Source organism: Ambystoma mexicanum, chromosome 2p, assembly GCF_040938575.1.
Source record: "Ambystoma mexicanum isolate Mex_15411 chromosome 2p, UKY_AmexF1_1, whole genome shotgun sequence".
Lineage (NCBI taxonomy): Eukaryota > Metazoa > Chordata > Amphibia > Caudata > Ambystomatidae > Ambystoma > Ambystoma mexicanum.
The window spans coordinates 996,869,015-996,887,430 of record NC_090923.1 but is presented as its reverse complement, the minus strand read 5'-3'; the positions used below and the strand labels follow the sequence as shown (position 1 = coordinate 996,887,430).

The 18,416-nt window shown below is 47.0% G+C and overlaps 1 protein-coding gene across 1 annotated transcript; it reads right to left on the bottom strand.

The window, feature by feature from the left end:
• Positions 1-387: 387 nt before the first annotated feature.
• LOC138567006 (uncharacterized) lies at positions 388-16,860 on the bottom strand. The gene is made up of 13 exons (XM_069644809.1): positions 16,818-16,860; positions 14,010-14,139; positions 13,637-13,717; positions 12,784-12,867; positions 12,113-12,196; positions 11,271-11,615; positions 10,316-10,399; positions 10,151-10,234; positions 9,993-10,070; positions 9,140-9,179; positions 6,801-6,863; positions 3,455-3,634; positions 388-2,577 (listed from the first exon to the last, which is right to left on the bottom strand). The coding sequence occupies exons 2-13, from the start codon at positions 14,037-14,039 to the stop codon at positions 2,309-2,311; spliced, it is 1,422 nt and encodes a 473-aa protein (XP_069500910.1). The 5' UTR covers positions 14,040-14,139; positions 16,818-16,860; the 3' UTR covers positions 388-2,308.
• Positions 16,861-18,416: the final 1,556 nt, after the last annotated feature.

Genomic DNA, 18,416 nt, shown 5'->3' with positions numbered 1-18,416 from the left:
GATGTCCAGGGTGTTGGTGATAGAGAGGTAAAGATTAGCAAGGGCAGAGTCAGTGTGGGAGTTCGTTGCAGGAGTGGGAGTGGGAATGAAAGTGGCGCAAAAGCAGCAACTGACACTCTCTTTATCGGTCGAATGACGGAGAAGGAGACAGGCAGTGCAGGAAAAGGCTTTGCTACTAGGGAGAAGCCTGGTAGGGCTTGTTACCAAAATAGGTTGCCCAACTTGTAAGCCACTTTTCCACCTTTGGCATCCACAAGAGGTGGTAATGTGAATGATTCTTTAAACGATGGGTAGTGGGGGTTTATACAGAAAATACATGTTTTTCTAATGCTCGTGTTCACCATTTTTAATATACATAACGTCAAACGATACACTGGAGACATAAAATTCAGTCAAATGTATTTATTGAGTAAGTTGCAAAATGACCATGAAAATACTGATACACAAAAATGACATATGTTCCAATCTCCAAAAATACAAAGAGAATTAATGAATGTACTTAAAAATAAAATAAACATAATTATGTTAGATTTCTATCTGTTCTTCATAAACGAATATACAACTGTGCAGAAATACAATGTTTCCAAATAAGAAAACGTTTGCATTTTCTTACTCTTCTGTGTAGTTGAATTCAGTTTCCTACTGCCCAAGTAATGACAGTCAATTAAGATTCTAGCTAGAAAATAGGACATGTTATAAATATAATAATGACAACAATAAAGTTAACAATAATAATAACACTCATGGTCAAAAAGGAATGTAGAACTTCATATTGTGCATAGGAATTTCAACAGCTGATATAAGCATTTCATTTCCAAAAAGGTGTTGTTCTGTTTCATCATTGAGTCCAAATAGTTGAACACATGAGCTTGTAGAATCCATTTGCTCTCGTTTTTTCACAAATATTTCTGCATGTCACTGTCCAAGTTATAGTTTTAAACCTTTTTGATTGTTTAATTTGCCAAATATCTGAAACTGCTATTAACTTTTATATGTAGCTGCTGGGTTTTGGAGACAAGAGTTTACGATGGATCTTTTTCGGTCAGTCCTGGCACTCCTTCACAGCTGTTTCGTTAAAGTAACGAGTAAAGTGCAAAATCTAGATAGCAATTTATTAATATGTTTTGAAATGATTCTATGTCTTAGCTTTTACATATGAACTCTTAGTTATGTCATCAGGATAATAAATAATACTTGCTTATTTCACATTCCCAATGTCCCTCTGTTTGCAAGGTATGCGCTCCCCATACCATTCTAGCTAGCTCTATATACACTCTACACAGCTCCTGATTATTTTTTTATACCTCTTGTTCTTCTAGCCAGAAATTAAAAGCCCCTCAGTAGCAGCCTGTTCACTCTCCAACTAGAGTACCATGGGGTCAAAAAAGTACTTACTTTACAGTACACACGTATAGAATTAAAAGATAGGAAGAGTTAGACTGTCTTGTTTCTCATTTTCATCTTACTCTCGGGAATATGCTATCCTAGTTGAATGCAAAAGCTTTGTTGCTAGATTTCTTGAGGTAGGAATGAGGTCAGTTGACTTCAGACACTAGTGTGTATGAGATGTAGTTTTAGTACCGCACCTATGCCATTCCAAAGTTGGGGCTATTTTCTTTCCATCGATTTGGGCCACAGGTTGCATTATCACGTCCTCCTGCGGGTGATATTTTAGAAACCATCTGCACTGCTATTATATGATATGTGATCATTAAAGATATGATGTGTGATAACCCATTATGACATCATAGAGTTACTTCATTGCATGAGAGCTGGTGCTTAAGTATCAAGAAGAGAGGATGCCCCAATGAGTGGCAGCACATCTTTATTACATGGCGCCAAAATATAATGAATATGCGTGATATGCAGGTACATGAGTAAATATCCCCTTCAGGGAGAAAATGTCTCTTTTGTGCAACTTGTCATTTGGGACCCAGCTTAAGTGATTTCTGGAAACTATGCCCCTACTTATCATGCGTCGAATGCCACATTGCCATCTTCTGAAAATGGCTTTCTTATGGCATTGCCAATACTTTCCAGTGTTAGCTCTAGGGAGCGTTCTGTGGAAAGCCATGGCGACTCGTCCTTTTGATTGTCACTGAGTCTAATATTAACTAATTATTGTGCAGAATTTAAAAAGCCACCAATGAGGATGAAGGATTCCATGTTCGATTAGCCACGGTGATCAACAAGTAGCAAAATGGTTGTCCGTTGTACGTTTCTAAGATCGTCGTTTCGGTCAATTCTGTTTTACAAAGTCTCCAAGTCTTTCTTTTTCCCACCCCATGTGAAGCTTAGCCAGACCTCTTTACTTAGAGGCGCAGGAACAGCAAGAAAAGCAGCGAAGGCAACATGAGCATGCCCGGGTGCAAGCAGAGCAACCGGAGCAAAGGGAGCACGAGGAGCAAGGGCAGCATGATGTACAGGAAGTGATCAATGTGCACAGCTTGCCAAGCAATACAGGGAGAGCCATGGCCAGCAGGATCCACTGGATGATCAGCATGGAGAATGCGAACAGGTAGACGACCCGGTTGCAACCAGCGTAATTGGGGTAGTGAGGAAAGGTCCACACGCTACCTGTAGGGGGAATAAGGAGAGGAGAAAGAAGATTAAAGGGGAGAGCACATTTGCCAGCACTTCAACATTGTCCAACGACCAGTGAGTTCTAATGCCTATGACACACTCGTGGTTAGTACAGCTCAATAAGGAGAGCCAATTAAAGGAAGGCATAGGCGCCAGTGTCTTTCAACGATAGTGTACAGGACTTTCCTTCTGCCTATATCGACCAAGGACAGAGCCTGGGAAAGGATTAATGCCCCCACGCCAAAGTGCCAGCTGATTCCCTACAAGGCCGGATGATATGTTTTAGAACCTTATGCTGTGTGCCAGCTGGGTAGCCACCGAGAGTTCTTTAATTGCAGTACTGGTCCTGCCAAAGGTAGTATGCCCCTCCCTAATCCATTATCTGACAAAGATATGTCATTGTTTGGCAACTATTGGGAGGTGTTTTTCCAAAACCAAATCCCTTGTATTCCTTCTCTCATTTTACCTACATCTGTACTATTCTAAAATGGAGCAATTCTAGGGGATTATACCTGTATTTGGATATGGCAGAGAAACTTGTTTCTGGAACCAGTTTAACCAAATCCTTGCACGTGTCAAATATAACAATTACTAACACCTTAGACACCTCCGCCATCTTGAGAATGGCACAGTATGCTCATCCACCATGTTATGATTGGCACCTCATGCTGACCCGGCGAAGCAAAATATTCACAGTCCCTTCAGAACGCTTGCAGATGCTGAGGTAGGCATGGAACAAGTCCATCCTCACTTTCTCACTAAATCATTCATCCCCAGTCTTGCATCATCCGCCATCTTAAGACGGGCCCTTTTGTTTGCTCACCCCCTCCAGCTATCAAAATCAGAGTGCAGGGCCTTTGAGAAAAATTACCTGCAATCAACCAAGCGAACCAGAAAAGGGACAGAAGTCCGATGAAGGCATACAGGCATTTGCTGCGCCTGCATCCAGCGAAGGCTGTGAGGATGGCTATAGCAAGGATGGTGACCCCACTGACAATGAGGTAGATGGGGATGTAGCGTTGTAGGGGACATGAGTCCAAATACACAGAACCTGTGGAAGTGAAAGAAGAAAACCAGTTAAGTACATGAAAGGCTCCAAGCGATCAGGACTGCCGTTGCTAGGGGGACTCCTAAGAGGGCTGATGGGCTTCTAATGTTCTCTTTGGGAACAGTCCCAGGTCAGATACTGCTGATCTTTGCGGTCTGAGAGGGAGACACATCTTGTTAAATGAGGGAGATAATATGCAGGGGATGTGCTTTGCATGAGCAAAGCTCCGAGGCTCAGTAAGGAGCCATGTCATTGTATTCCCAATCACAAGAACTTTGGGATGTGTAGCTCTGTAGTTTTCTTCTGGAAGTATATGTCTGTAGACCAAGGTCGTTGGGTACAAAAGAAACAGTGTATGCCCCCATCATTCCTTAAGACTCTGATCTCAAGCATACTCGCTAAATATTTCCCCTTGTCTCCCATTTCCTCCCCCCCCCCCCGACTACACTCCGTTGTGTCCTTTATAAGCTCCCACGTTCTGGTGTCAGTTCAGACACGCCGCCTCGGGGCATTTAAACGGTGTGAAGGGAGATGGCACTGACGTGTGTGCTGTGAAAGGGCGGTGTCTTTTCTTATTAGCCTGCTTCTCCCCATCTCCAACCCCCGCCTTCCCTGCTCTCCTGGCCCGTTCCTGTAAACACGTTGGCTTAACGTTCTGACTGGGGCGAGGTTGGATATTGCAAGGTCAAAGGCAGAAATTCGAATGAGCATTTCTCCATGGGGAATGTGTGGTTACAATGCACCAGCGGGAAGAGGGAGCTGCAGGTGTGTGCTTCTGTTATGGAGTGCGGGGGTGCTGGAATAGGGGCGATGGTGTGCTAAAGAGGTTAGGGGTGTCTTAGGTCACCATGTGGAAGAGAGAGGAATGATTTTGCCACTGAAGAGATAGAGGGCAATTGTGATGTCAAGAGCAGGAGAGCGAGGCTTATAATGTTAGCAAATGTAGTTGGTGGTCATGGTACCGGTGCAGAGAGAATAGGGGAGTACTGGCGATGTCAAAGACGGGGTGCAGGGTATCATGATCTGTTTGAAAGGCGACTGTTGGTTTATGATGTCCTTCACATGTAGAGAGAGGTATTATGAGGTTGCCAAGGAGAGTTTGAATGGAATTATAGTGTAAATAAAGAGAGAGACGAGAATAATAATATGGTAAAAATAATAAAGCGCTTTTTGAAGGAGGGCCCCCACCCCCTCTTCAAAACGCTGTACTAATAGATGTTATTACTGGCCAATTCTTCACAGAATCCGTAATAAAGGCAGGGAAATGCAGGCAACAATAAAAGGAGGGGATTATGAAGTTAGCAAAGGGGAGGGGGAAACCGAACGTCACTAATGAGTAGGGAAGTTCGCTGTCACTAAAAGGAGAAAAGAGGATTATGCCGAATTAAAGGGAGTGATCGAAATAATAATGTCTCCAAACCGAGAGAGGGTGATAATGACTCGATCACTTTCCGGCAATCTTCATTACTCAGAGTCCGGATCTTCCTCGTCAAAGTCGAGGCAAGGACTGTGACGAGGAAGCCGGACAAAGGGGGAATGTCCCTGGAATGTTCATGATCACATTGACGGAGGCGCGAGACATTGGAATGACACTGCTCTGCTGTGCGCACTTACAGACCCTCATTACAGCAGGACTCTACCCAGCTGTGGCACAGCTGCAAACTCTGAGGGTGTGAGCAAGACATTTTTATCTCGAGATGCGAACAGGTGATCCTGAGCTACACCCAGGATTCCATGACTGCCACCCCAAATCCCGTCTCTCTGGCTTTGCAGGCCTGATGCTTCACTTTGAGAGCAACGCCCCAGGCCTTGTACAGACAGATGACGACTCTCCTTGTGGAATGAGACGCAACCCACAACAACATCACGACGGGTGACTCCTATTTTTTCAAACCACCTCTCATTCCATCTGGCTCTTCAAGTACAGCTTATGACGCAGGACACACCGGACTGCGGGAAGGGCAGGATTCGATAGAGTAAGGACTTGATGTTCTGTCTTGGAACTATTGCTGTTCCTTGTTATGTTGTTAAAATAACGGTATGAGGGTAATGATGGAGGGAGTGCTTTAAGTAAGATAAGAAATCCAGGGGGTCCGGGGGGCTTTCGCAAATAATGAAACCATTTTTAGAGCGGGAGGAAAGCTCACGGCGACGTGCTTCCCTTGGAAACAAGACGACATGAAGCAACACAGGTTCGATCCCCGGGTCCGCCTTAGAAACCTCTAGGCGTTTAAGCGCGTTATTAATAGGCAACTAAGACAAATAAATTAAAAAAACGCCTGTAACAGCACCTCGATGTGTGAGTGTTTAAAAATGCAAAAAAATAAAATCAAATAAGAAGTGTCTGACGCGGCCTCAGAATCTCAAGTCGCAGAGGTGAGAGATGCATTGCATATATGTAAGTAAAGGAGTGCTCCGATAGACACGGTCGAGATTTCCTAACTGGGGTAAAAGGGAGCAAAATCTATCTGAAAATATGTGTTCATTATAATGTACTTAATCAGTGGTGAAAAAGTTGACCAAATAAAAATGACTTGAAATCAAAAATGATCAAATACAGGTTCCAGCCCCTCAGATGTTCTGCAGGAAATGAACCCTGCGTGTCCATTCTATTCAATTATTCCAAAGGCAAGACTGTCATACAACAAGGTGTTGCAAAAATCAAACAATGCCGTCCCTGTGTAATATTTTCCCTTCAGAGTATTAAGCAATAATCTAACTCCAGATGTATGAGGATGATTTTGAGATTCTGAAGGTCGGTTCATAGTACCATCTAATGAGCAAAATGAGTGCTGGCGCTCATCTTTCATCAAGTCGGAGCGCCCCAGCATGGCCCTGCTCAAGAGCACTGTATGGCCTCTGCTGGGGCTGAGCCCATCTCCGGCCCACTGAAAGCTCTGGGTGAGGCAAGGAAAAGGGGATGTGATGGAGATGCTTGCGGTATGCACGAGCAGAGGGGTGGTTAACAGAAGCCTGCGAGGAGGTGGTGTGGGGGGAGTGATACTGATGGGAAGAGTGGGGAGATTGGTAATAGGCTCGGTTACTCTAGAGTCAAAGAAAGAAAGGGAACACCCATTGCGAGGGTACATAGCGTGAAGGAAAGAAAGGAGGAGAAGGAGGCAAAAAGACAAAGCGGGATGGAGGTACAGAAGACGATTTTCATACTTACCAATGACAATTTGAGCGACGCCCAGCCCTATCCAAATCATTGACATCAGACCCATCAGGCACACTGAAATGGAAAAGACATGACAGCGTCACAAATGAAGCACTTGTTCCGCAGGACTATGTTTGTGTTGGTTGCATGGCAAGGTGACACCCCAGAATACGCTGCAAGCGACTGCTGCGTACTGTTCCATTTCCTCCCACCAGCCCGCTCCCTTCAGGGCATGTGCCTACTCATTAGTGTTGGGTCCGCTAATGACTGTGGCCAAAACAAGTGAAAACTGCATCCTGGGACCTATCGATGTCTGCTTATTTCATTTCATGTAGGGTACCAAGACGCCAGCGCCTGGTAGACCCAAGGAAAATACAGGCAATGGAAGCCATACCACGTATCCTACTGGGGGCCACCATCATAAATGTGCTTTTTATAAAGAAGCCAAGAAAAATCACAAAGGCAGAGCTATTGTAGTAGTAGAGGTAGCCATAAGACCTACTTGAGGAATCTTGTATCTCATATTGTCATGGCAACCCCCTCCCCCTACACTACAGAAGGGCTTCAGGACTGGATTCAAATGGAGAGGCTACAGAGGTACCTCACAAGTTTGTGATCTCTCCAGTGGTAGACGGTACCTCACTGATTCTGGTTCAGAATCAATTTTTTTGAGGCAGTCAATGGTAATTGGGTATTTATAACACGTTTAATACCCAGAGGTCTCTGAGCGCAGAGCCGGGGATTGAACCTGTGTTGCTCCATGCTGTCTTGTTTCCAAGGCAAAGTGCGCTGCACTTGAGCTATCCTCCTGCCCGAATTGGGAGACTTCTCCAGTTTTAGTTGAGAACTAATGTTTCTGAAACCCCTTTTCAAAGAACCATATCTTCAGTTAGAAGATTGCCATCTTGGTAGATGGTGAAAGACTCAACTGGGCCATTACAAAAAAGGGCTCTGCCATTGGGTTCGACTGTGTGGCTCTTCATACCCACTCAATAGCAGTGATGAGGGGGAAGGCCCTTTTTGCTGTGGGCATGTGTACCGTATTCAACTCTGTCTAGCTAAAAACCGACAGCCTTCAGCCTTGAACACCATTCGCTGGCACACACTGGGCCTAAGCAATTGGTTTAGCAAGGTGATGATCGCCACTGTGTTCCCATGACATTTAGCTGTATTTTGCATTCATTGAATTTGAATCCAAGACCAATCCGTGTGCAGGAGATTTCTGTAACATGGGGAAAGATTTAATTGGTGCTGCTGGTTCAACAAGCCATAAAATGCACTCCACCGCTGTGGTGGACTGGACTGCAGGGAACTCTGGGGTTTTCCCGGTGGACCCCTACACAATGGCCTCTTTAATGGGTTTACCATGGATTTGTGCTCCTCTTACCATCTGTCCCTGCCACCACACCTGCTTACCGCCATCGCTCTATGCCCCACACAACACTTTTAAGCAAAGAATTTGTCATTAAGCTATTCCTCCACCGTTAACAAATATATGTTGGCAGTGTATTTTTAGGTTTAACTACTTCTTTTTAATCTCTGTATAAGGGCACATGTTCTTTAGAATGCATTATTTGGACACCTTTTTCAGAATTCCCTTGGGTGCAAAACCCCTGAACTCCACTTTTTGGCTTACTCGGCACATTCATTGGCCCGCTTAATTTTGGGCATGCTTTGACAAGGACGTCTTGGTTCCTGGTTCAGCCGCCCCCTGCAGCCACTGGGGCGGAAGGGGTTCTCCTTGAGCTTCACACACCCTCCCTTAAAACCTCTGGCACGCGCGCCTTCACCACAGAAGGTATGCACGAGCTCAAGCGTCATGCTTATTTCCAGCCCCCACTGGAGCGGCGTCCACGGGATCAGTATTTTGTGTGGGGAGGTGGCCTATTGTTCAGGCCAGAATTGGGCGGCCGTCCAGGACTGACTGGTGATTCCCTGACAGGAGGGTACCCCTGAAAGGGATTCTGCAATGGGGCAGAGTCTGGTGAGGTTGACAAGCCCCACCCCGACCAGCAGCCGCTACTCGGGAGATCTATCAATCACCCTATAGGCCCTATCTCGGCATTCATTCTGGCCCTTCTGTACATGCAATGGAACGCCCTTGTTTGACTGTTTGTTTGTTAATTTTTTTTATTTGTATTGCTCGCCCGACCCGAAGGTATTAGGGCGCAGAGGTTACAAGGAAATTCACAGCTTAGATTACAGAAATAAATTACAGTGGCAGTCAAAATAGAGCAAAGTAAGGCAAAGGTAACAGTACATGTCATTACAGACAAAAATGGCAAAAGTGTGGAAACCAAAACACAAGAATACTGTCTGTGGGAAAGTTAGCTAAATGACAAAATACTCACTGAGGCCCATGGACGCACAGTCACAGCAACTGGATCGTTCCTAAAGAAAGCAGACCATAATGTCAGCCCTTGTGCATTACAACTGCTCACCAGGCCATGCAATGTGCACCCTATGGAGATGTAACGGCCTCTTGCAATCCCCAGAACTGTGGTATGTGTTTTCGGGTTGCCAGCCCACTGCTTGCTCACCCTATTCCAAGGCTTCAACCTAATCCAAGCAAGTAGAGGCGGGGAAAGGGGATCATGTATCCGCTAGATTTTAAAGGTCCCTGAAAGGAGGGTTCAGAACTCCCCAAAAAGCAGCAACTTGTGCTGGGAAGAGAAGCCCCGACTCCCTCTACCAATTCCCCCCTTGCCATTAAGAATATAAGTTGGATGAGTTCTGGCCCGGTTCCTTACCAGGTATTCAGTCAAGCCACATGTAACCACTCCTAACTTCTCTTGCTTCCACTACCCAGAGCGTATTTACCTATCGGACTCCGAAAGTCAGCTAACCAAAGGAGGACACCATTTTCTATGCAATACTCTGTCTCATGGTTACTTATTATGCTTTGGACTGCAACACCCATCAGCCCTAGCTAGCATAGTAAGTGGGGAAGGATCTTTGACGTTGTAGTCCAAAATATCTGGATTGCCACATAATGACTAACCATGATATGATATATGGAATTTATAATGCGCCTGTACACAAGTGTTCCTAGGTGCGAAATGTCTTATCTTTCTGCTGTCGTCCCTTCATTTCTTGGCTAATCCGACCTGCATGGCCCCGTACTCCTCCTGCTTCGACCTTACTGCACAGCTACCACTTGGCATAGGTAATGGATGCCACACTGCCCAGAGCTCAGAAATTTACCGGTGCACAGTTCGGAGCACATGGCCCAGGCGCAGCACAGGCTCCCGAGGACGGTCCACAGGCGTCGGCTGAAAACACCTGCAAGAAAAGAGATATCAGTTGGGTCTCCAGCCAGTTCCTGAATATTGCTGCTCTTAAAAGAAAATGGAGGTGCTTACAGGCCCACAGTTCGGAGGATAAAATGACGCAGGCTCCGCAAATGCTGCCGAGGATGGTCCACACGCGTCGGCTGAATATCCCCCCTGAAAGACAAGATATATTAGCTGGGTCTCCAGCCAGCCCCGCAATGTAAGCAGCTCTTAAAAGACAATGACGCTGCTTACCTGAGCAAAGTTGCCAGCACGTGATGACGCAGGTGCTGTCCAGACTCCTTGTGATGAGGGCCCACGTGCATCTGCTGAATACACCTGCAACACAATAAGTGTCCGTTTGTAAACCTTCTCTGGATATGCAAGTGTAGCCCTCAGCAGAAATGAGCAGACTACTGCCCAACAAAATGCATATTACTTTTGCAAAAGCCGGTTCTCCAGGACTGCAGACTCTGTGGGGCCAGAGCCAGTGGTATTTTGCAAGTTGCAACCGGGCCGGGCACTAGGGGGACGGGGGTGAGAAAGGGGAAGACCACTTGTGCACCAAGGCCCTCACGCTCCACCCTCGGGCACCGCCCTCAAGGAATGCGCTGCCCTCAACCAATGCGCGAACTGTTCTTTAGTGAGTGGTCCCTGCTGCATCGGCTGCTTCCTGCTCTGGCCTTGCTCGCTATGCATTCTGGGGCACACCGTAAAGAAAGCCTGCCAAGCATCAAGAGCAAACCGTGCTCATTGATGCTCGACTCTGGACAAACACAGAGAACTTTGCTTTGTCCATTGAATAAGGTAACCTCGCCAGCGCCATCCCACATGGGATTGGCACATGGGTCGCCCAACTCTTTTATTAATCTCGAGGGATCAGAAGGAAACCCCAATCCGGCAGGAATGTCCCTGTCCAGTAACATTTAGGCACCGTCCTGGCATAGGACTAGGTTTGGAAGACGTTGGGGCTGTGGCTGGGTATTGCGTTGAGTTGGCATGTGTTTGTGTATCCTCTGCCTCAGCACCACAGTGGTGCATCTCTAACACACTCTCTCTCTCTCTCTCTCTCTCTCTCTCTCTCTCTCAGATGGTGTCAACTCCTCCACTGTATTCCGCCACCTGGCGTGCCCATTCAATCAACTGCTGTACATCTATGCGCATGCATGCGAGGGGAGAGGACGGCGCTACTCGTAGCTCATTCACTCACAGGGTTGGAGGTGATGATTCGTGAAGACCCCAGGTTCCTGTCCACCCCTTGAGCTGCTGTTGATGCCCGAAAGCTGCCCAGGTCCCTGTCCACCCCCTGAGCTGCTGTTGTTGTCCGAAAGCTGCCCAGGTTCCTGTCCACCCCTTGAGCTGCTGTTGATGTCTGAAAGCCACCCAGGTTTCTGTCCGCCTGTTGAGCTGTTGTTGATGTCCGAAAGCTGCCCAGGCTCCTGTCCACCTGTTGACCTGATGTTGATGTCTGAAATCCGCCGAGGTTCCTGTCCGCCCACTGAGCTGCTGTTGATGATGATGTCTGGAAGGTGCTCGAGGGCTGTGATAATTGTACCTGCAATACAAGGAATTGGAGTCGTCTTAGTTTTACAACATTCACCATGTAAAGTGCCTGACTTGAAACACACCTTGTGTATGCTACCGAGGTTTTCACACCTCATCAGGCTGGATTTTTGAGTCACATGGTGGGTGCAGGACCCTGTCTTCGGCTCAGCCACTGTGCTAGTACCTCTTTTCAATGTCCACCACCAACCCCCCCCCAAAGACACCTGCTATCAACACTGCCCGAACCTAAACTCTCCAGCAGATATGGCATCCCATGTAAACAAAGGTGGATGACTGATGTGAGCCCATATTGTCTGCACCTTTGCAGTCAGTTTTCTAGCACACAGCAACACCCAAGCCATGTGGGCATGACTACCTCTTATTAATGTATGTCCTAGATAATCAAAGACCTATCAGGTCAGCTACATTCGAGGCCTGCAATGGCCGGGGCGTTGTGGGTGTTGCATCACGCACCACTCTGTCACATATGGAAGTTAACACACTTACCTGTGAAGTTGCTTGATTATACTCCAGCCGTGGCAGCAATGATGATGATGACTGGTATGTGGAAGGCACCTGTGACACTTGTACCTAAAAAGTAAATGGTGGTCACTAAATGTAACACTTGTTCCCGCCTAAGCTCCACTCCATGCTGTAATGTGGCTGGCGTCTAAATCTCACTGCTGCACCAATGCGTCTTCTGGCTCCCCACCATGACTCTGGGTTCTTTCGGCCAATCCCCTGCAGGCCTGGACTACACAATCAATTCGTCAGCTGACAATCCTCATGGCAAATCCTTTGATTTGTTTGCAATGATGGGAATCAAAATAGGGCGAGCCGCTGCACCACCCAAGTTAACTCGGTGACGGAGCCTACATGTGAGAGGTTGTCTAGGTGAGACTAGTGTGCAAAGAGATGGATTGATTTTCCTTGGACCTCTGTAATTGCCAGCTCTAAATCGCCATCATTCTCAGCTCTCACTATCAAAGTGCTATCCTCTCTTTGTCGTGAGTTGCTACCACTCTTCGTGGGCAGAAGATATTCTCCTGCTGTGTGCGGACCCCCTGGTCCTTATGTGTGCTGCATCACTCAGACCTCCATCAACTCCATGATGTTTGGGTGCGCTGCTGCATGCCTCAGCGCTCAGCCCCCTATGGGGTGCAGCTACGGATACTGACCTGGGACATCTCTGAACTCTTCTCCACACGCTGGGTCATCGTTGTTGAGGACTGGTAAGTGACAGACGACTGCGAGGCTTGTTCCTACAAAACAAACATGTTACTGACACCTTGAGTCAATATCAAAACAGCAGGATTGTTGGCAGGTAAGGGTCTTTCATGCGCATCACACATTCGACTGCTGATCTTTTACACAGAGACTCTTCATCTTTAAATGTTTCCTTTCTTCACATGTGTCTGTCCCAAGCATTGTTGGGTTTATTGGCGATCATTTTACTCTACATACATAGGTGGGAAGCTGACTACACTTTCTGCAGATGCATATTCCTTCCTTCTAGTCAACACAGCCACCTCCACACTCAAACTCTGCTTGCTACTGTTACCCAGGAGCATGTGGTATGTGAATAATGTTGCGCTTGTACTGTGTGTTATTCAATGCTTCTGCCATATTTGCTATCCCTTCCTTTAATGCCCTGCCTTGACTGAATACATGTTTAGATACTTAAGCCTCCCCACAAAAGGCAGGTGGTCTAACTCTGGCTTGTAAATACTGCACATTGCGGCATCCACATTAAATCAGGTGTCTCTGACATGGAGAGCGCGCTTGCTACGTCCACGTCCTCAGTTATTAGGCATTTAAACAATGCCTTATTTAGGTCACCCGTTGTTAGACTGTCTCTGATCTGTCTTTACCGTTCTGGCAATGCGAGCCCCAGCACTGATCACAACAACCACTCACTCCTTTTCAAAATTGCAAAATGTCTGTCGGAAACTGCGCTTTCACAATTGTAGTAGCAATTCTGCATCTGTCATAACTCAGCCGCTTACGGGTTTTACTGCCACTCTTACTGACCTGTGAGGCTGCTCGGATCTTATCCAGGCGCTGGTTTAGAATTGTTGATTGGTGGGAGAAAGGTTGATGTGAGACTTGTTCCTGCAAAAAAAAGACACTTGGCTTGGACAAGTCTTTGAAGGGTACACAAGCCCCCAATGAAACATTTTCCAGAGTTTAGCGAGTACAATTGTAGCCAATGAAGCTGATTGTTATCTGACCAATAATTGATAGTTCGAACATAAACAACAAAAAAACGCCAGTTGTCTCGGGAGGATAGCTCAGTGGCAAAGTGCTCGCCTTGGCAGCAAGATGACACGGAGCAACACAGGTTCGATCCCCGGGCGTTATGAATAACCTATCATATATTCGCTAAAGAAATGCTTCCCCTCACCTGAGCTTGTTGCGTTACTTGCTGAGCCATGTCTCTCTGGATCCGGGGCGGCAATGTTTGTTTTTGTCTTCTGTTGGATTCCCGTCTGGTGCCTCTTGAGCGCAACTTTCACCTCAGACTTTTTGTAGACCTGGTAGTTTCAAAGAGATGGAGCTGCGTTAGACCACAAAGCAGCAAGCCCGTCACAGTCTATTCCACATGGGTACATTGTTGTAGGCCATAAACTGCCTCTAGTTGGCTTTTACAACATTGGCAGCCATTAGGTATGCGTTTGGGATAGCATACCTATTAGAGTTGAACTAGCATGAAGGTTAGAAAATAGTAAGGTTTAAACCCAGGGAAGGAATGTAGCTAGGTTTGTGTTAAGAAAAACAACAATACAGTAAAAACACTGATGGCTTCATTAAGGCCACACAACTTGTTGTGTTCCGTTCCTGAATAGACCCTTGGTTTAAGCATTTGTAGAGCTATGACATCAATCCCTATGCGCGTCCAATTCTTATGTTCCCTTCTCTTCCGCCCCTGTGTCTGCCCCTTCCTTCCCTGTCTCCCTATGTGTGCTTTCTTTGGGAGCCTCTGCCTGCACTTATTTGCTTTCTGTGGGAGGCTCTGCCTGCACTTGTTTGCTTTCTTTGGGAGCCTCTGCCTGCACTTATTTGCTTTCTCCAGAAGCCACCACCTGCACTTGTGTGCTTTCTTTGGGAGCCTCTGCCTGCACTTATTTGCTTTCTGTGGGAGGCTCTGCCTGCACTTGTTTGCTTTCTTTGGGAGCCTCTGCCTGCACTTATTTGCTTTCTGTGGGAGCCTCTGCCTGCACTTATTTGCTTTCTGTGGGAGCCTCTGCCTGCACTTGTTTGCTTTCTCCAGGAGCCTCCACCTGCACTTGTTGCTTTCTTTGGGAGCCTCTGCCTGCACTTATTTGCTTTCTTTGGGAGCCTCTGCCTGCACTTATTTGCTTTCCCCAGAAGCCGCCACCTGCACTTGTTTGCTTTCTTTGGGAGCCTCCAGCTGCACTTATTTGCTTTCTCAGGGAGCCTCCAGCTGCACTTATTTACTTTCTCCAGGAGCCTCCACCTGCAGTTGTTTGTTTTCTCCAGGAGCCTCCACCTGCACTTGTTTGCTTTCTTTGGGAGCCTCTGCCTGCACTTGTTTGCTTTCTCCAGGAGCCTCCACCTGCACTTATTTGCTTTCTGTGGGAACCTCTGCCTGCACTTGTTTGCTTTCTCCAGGAGCCTCCACCTGCACTTGTTTGTTTTCTTTGGGAACCTCTGCCTGCACTTATTTGCTTTCTGTGGGAGCCTCTGCCTGCACTTGTTTGCTTTCTCCAGGAGCCTCCACCTGCACTTGTTTGCTTTCTTTGGGAACCTCTGCCTGCACTTATTTGCTTTCTGTGGGAGCCTCTGCCTGCACTTGTTTGCTTTCTCCAGGAGCCTCCACCTGCACTTGTTTGCTTTCTTTGGGAACCTCTGCCTGTACTTATTTGCTTTCTGTGGGAGCCTCTGCCTGCACTTGTTTGCTTTCTCCGGGAGCCTCCACCTGCACTTGTTTTCTTTCTTTGGGAACCTCTGCCTGCATACTTTTGCTTTCTGTGGGAGCCTCTGCCTGCTGCCTGCACTTGTTTGCTTTCTCCGGGAGCCTCCACCTGCACTTGTTTTCTTTCTTTGGGAACCTCTGCCTGCACTTATTTGCTTTCTGTGGGAGCGTCTGCCTGCACTTGTTTGCTTTCTCCGGGAGCCTCCACCTGCACTTGTTTTCTTTCTTTGGGAACCTCTGCCTGCACACTTTTGCTTTCTGTGGGAGCCTCTGCCTGCACTTGTTTGCTTTCTCCGGGAGCCTCCACCTGCACGTGTTTGCTTCCCTGCGTTGTGTCTTGTCTCTCGCTGTTGCAGCGACTGCTTTCTGTGATCGCTCCCCTTGTTTGTTTCTAGTGCCTTTTCCCACCACGCCGCTGCCGGTGGAACAACGTAGTAGATTCAAAATGAATAAGAAACATTATGCAGATGACAGCCGTGTGCTCACCCCTACCAAACTTCACAGTGCTTTTCAAGTATAATTAAAGGATATCACTAGAGAGTGGTTACAATTGGGGTTACTCCTAACACAGAAGCACCGTTTAACCACATCCCAAGAGACGACGCAGCTGGCAACAGTACGCAGCATAAGAACCTTTAACATAACTTATTCTTAATAGCTTATTCCCACTAACTCACCCCCCTCCTTCCCTTTTTCATAGCCACCAGAGCGCCAGGGGACCACTCTGGTGGTGAAAGTGCCATGTACAAATATCCTTTAACATTAACATTAACATAACATACCATCCTCCACAGGAGCTATGAGCGTCAGAGGACCTGGCAGTTGCTTTAGACGTGAGGCCTCACTGGGAATGATTTTTCGGCCACACTTAATTTAAATGAACAGCCTGGCCATTAACACCAATAGTTGGGTTTCAATAACTTGGAAAAAAAAACATAATCGCGGCTAATCAAATAATAATGAAGATACATAAATGAGAACACCACCCGCTAGAGCAAACTTTACCACAGCGTAAATATGAAAGAGGATTACCAACACCCGTTCAAGTCAAATCCACCTCTTTCTCCTTGAGGCACAACCTGCTCGTGATAGCACAGTCATCCCGATACGAAACAAAATGGCCAAGGAACACAAGCCAGAAAATACAATAATGAGCAGTCGACACCCTTGGCGTTATGAGCACAGAAAGGCGGCCGTGTTCAAAGTCGCAGCGGCAACTGGCACGGCCTGCGGCTTCGTCCTCCCCAAGGGGAAATGGTATCGTCCAGCGCTTACCTGCCTGATCCCAGAGAGGCGGTGAGATGGGGAGCCTGCAGCTGGAGCTTGTGAGCAGCTATCCTTGGAAAGAGGTTTTATAGGTGGCTCCTTGGCTGCCAAACACTGACTTGCGTGCACACACCCACGGGCGGCAGGTGATTAATATCCATCAGCTACTTTAAAAACAATTGGGGCAATTGTTTGTGGATGAGACAGGCAACACTCACGTACATGTTATGACCTCTCAGCAGGACACATTCCGTAAATGACAGGAGGCCATGGATGAACATGTCACGCCACCCCGAGTGCCATTCTTTTGAGATGTGATAACAGAGTAGTTAAACTAGTGGCCTTTGCGACTTGATATGAACTCGACCCGTGCAATGAGTCTTTCGCAGTAGGAGGGTTCCGAGTATCAAGAGAAATTAGGGGCTGTGCTCCCTAAAGTCGATTCCCACAGATCCATGCTTTCCGTACCACTCGCCTTCCTCTCACAAAACCAAGGAGCGCCTTTAAAAACTAACCGACACGAGCCTCTTGCACGTGATGACAGGGGCCATGCCATTCCTTGCCTCTGTAATATAAAGGTCCTTGCATGAAAGGGAAGTTCATGACACTGCACAGAGCTAAGGCGAAGTACGAACTTCCTGAGACTCTCGGGCGCGGGAGTGCTACATCACAATCAAGCTTATATCTACCAAGGAACAATTGAAGGGATCTGGAGTCATTGGGGGTCATTACGACTTTGGAGGCAGCGCCATGGCTGCCTCCAAAGTCGTGTCCGAGTTCTCAGAATGGGGACTTACTGGAGGACCCAGTAAGTCCCCATTCAGAAAACCATTCCCCATTCCCATTCGAGCCCCCATAGGCAGGGTCGGACTGGGGTATAAAATTGTCTCGGGCACCAATTAAAAAGTGGCCCACCGTTGCAAATGCCAATTCATTCTTTTTGTGACAGACTGTTTGAGAAGTACCCAAGGGGGACGGAGAGGGGGGCCTGATAAAATGCAATGCAAATAGTGCATTTTAAAGAATATGAATTCAGTAACACTGATGAAAACTACTATCCGCATGCTGAAGTAACTTATCAAGCTAGCCCACAAGGGCCAAAAAAAGGAGCCCACTTTGACCCCCAAAACTGGCCCATACTAGCATTTTGTGCCTATAGCCCAGTCCGAGCCTGCCCATAGGGCTCAATGGCAATGGGGAGGGAGCTAATAACGGGCCCTTAAATTACGGGCCCGTTATTAGCTCTCTGGTCCCTTAGCGGCTCCTGCTAAGGACGGCTGGTTTTACCAGCCGGCCTTAGTGGGACCCGCTAAGGGACCTCGGAATGCGGCGCTAGGGGTTTAACGGCACCGGTCCTTACCGGTGTCGTTAACCCCCTACCGCCGTACTCGTAATGACCCCCATTATCTTGATTTGTCGTGAGGTCAGAGAGAAGCCTTTGCTCCTCAGCATTTGTTATAACATGAAATATCCAGAGCAGATTTCTCGATTTTTTTCAATTTTGTTACAATGATATTGCTTAATTTTTTCAAGAGGCTCTTATCGCTAGCTCTCTTCTCCACTGATTAGTAATGTGAACACTATCACCTGACATTTGTATATATCCAT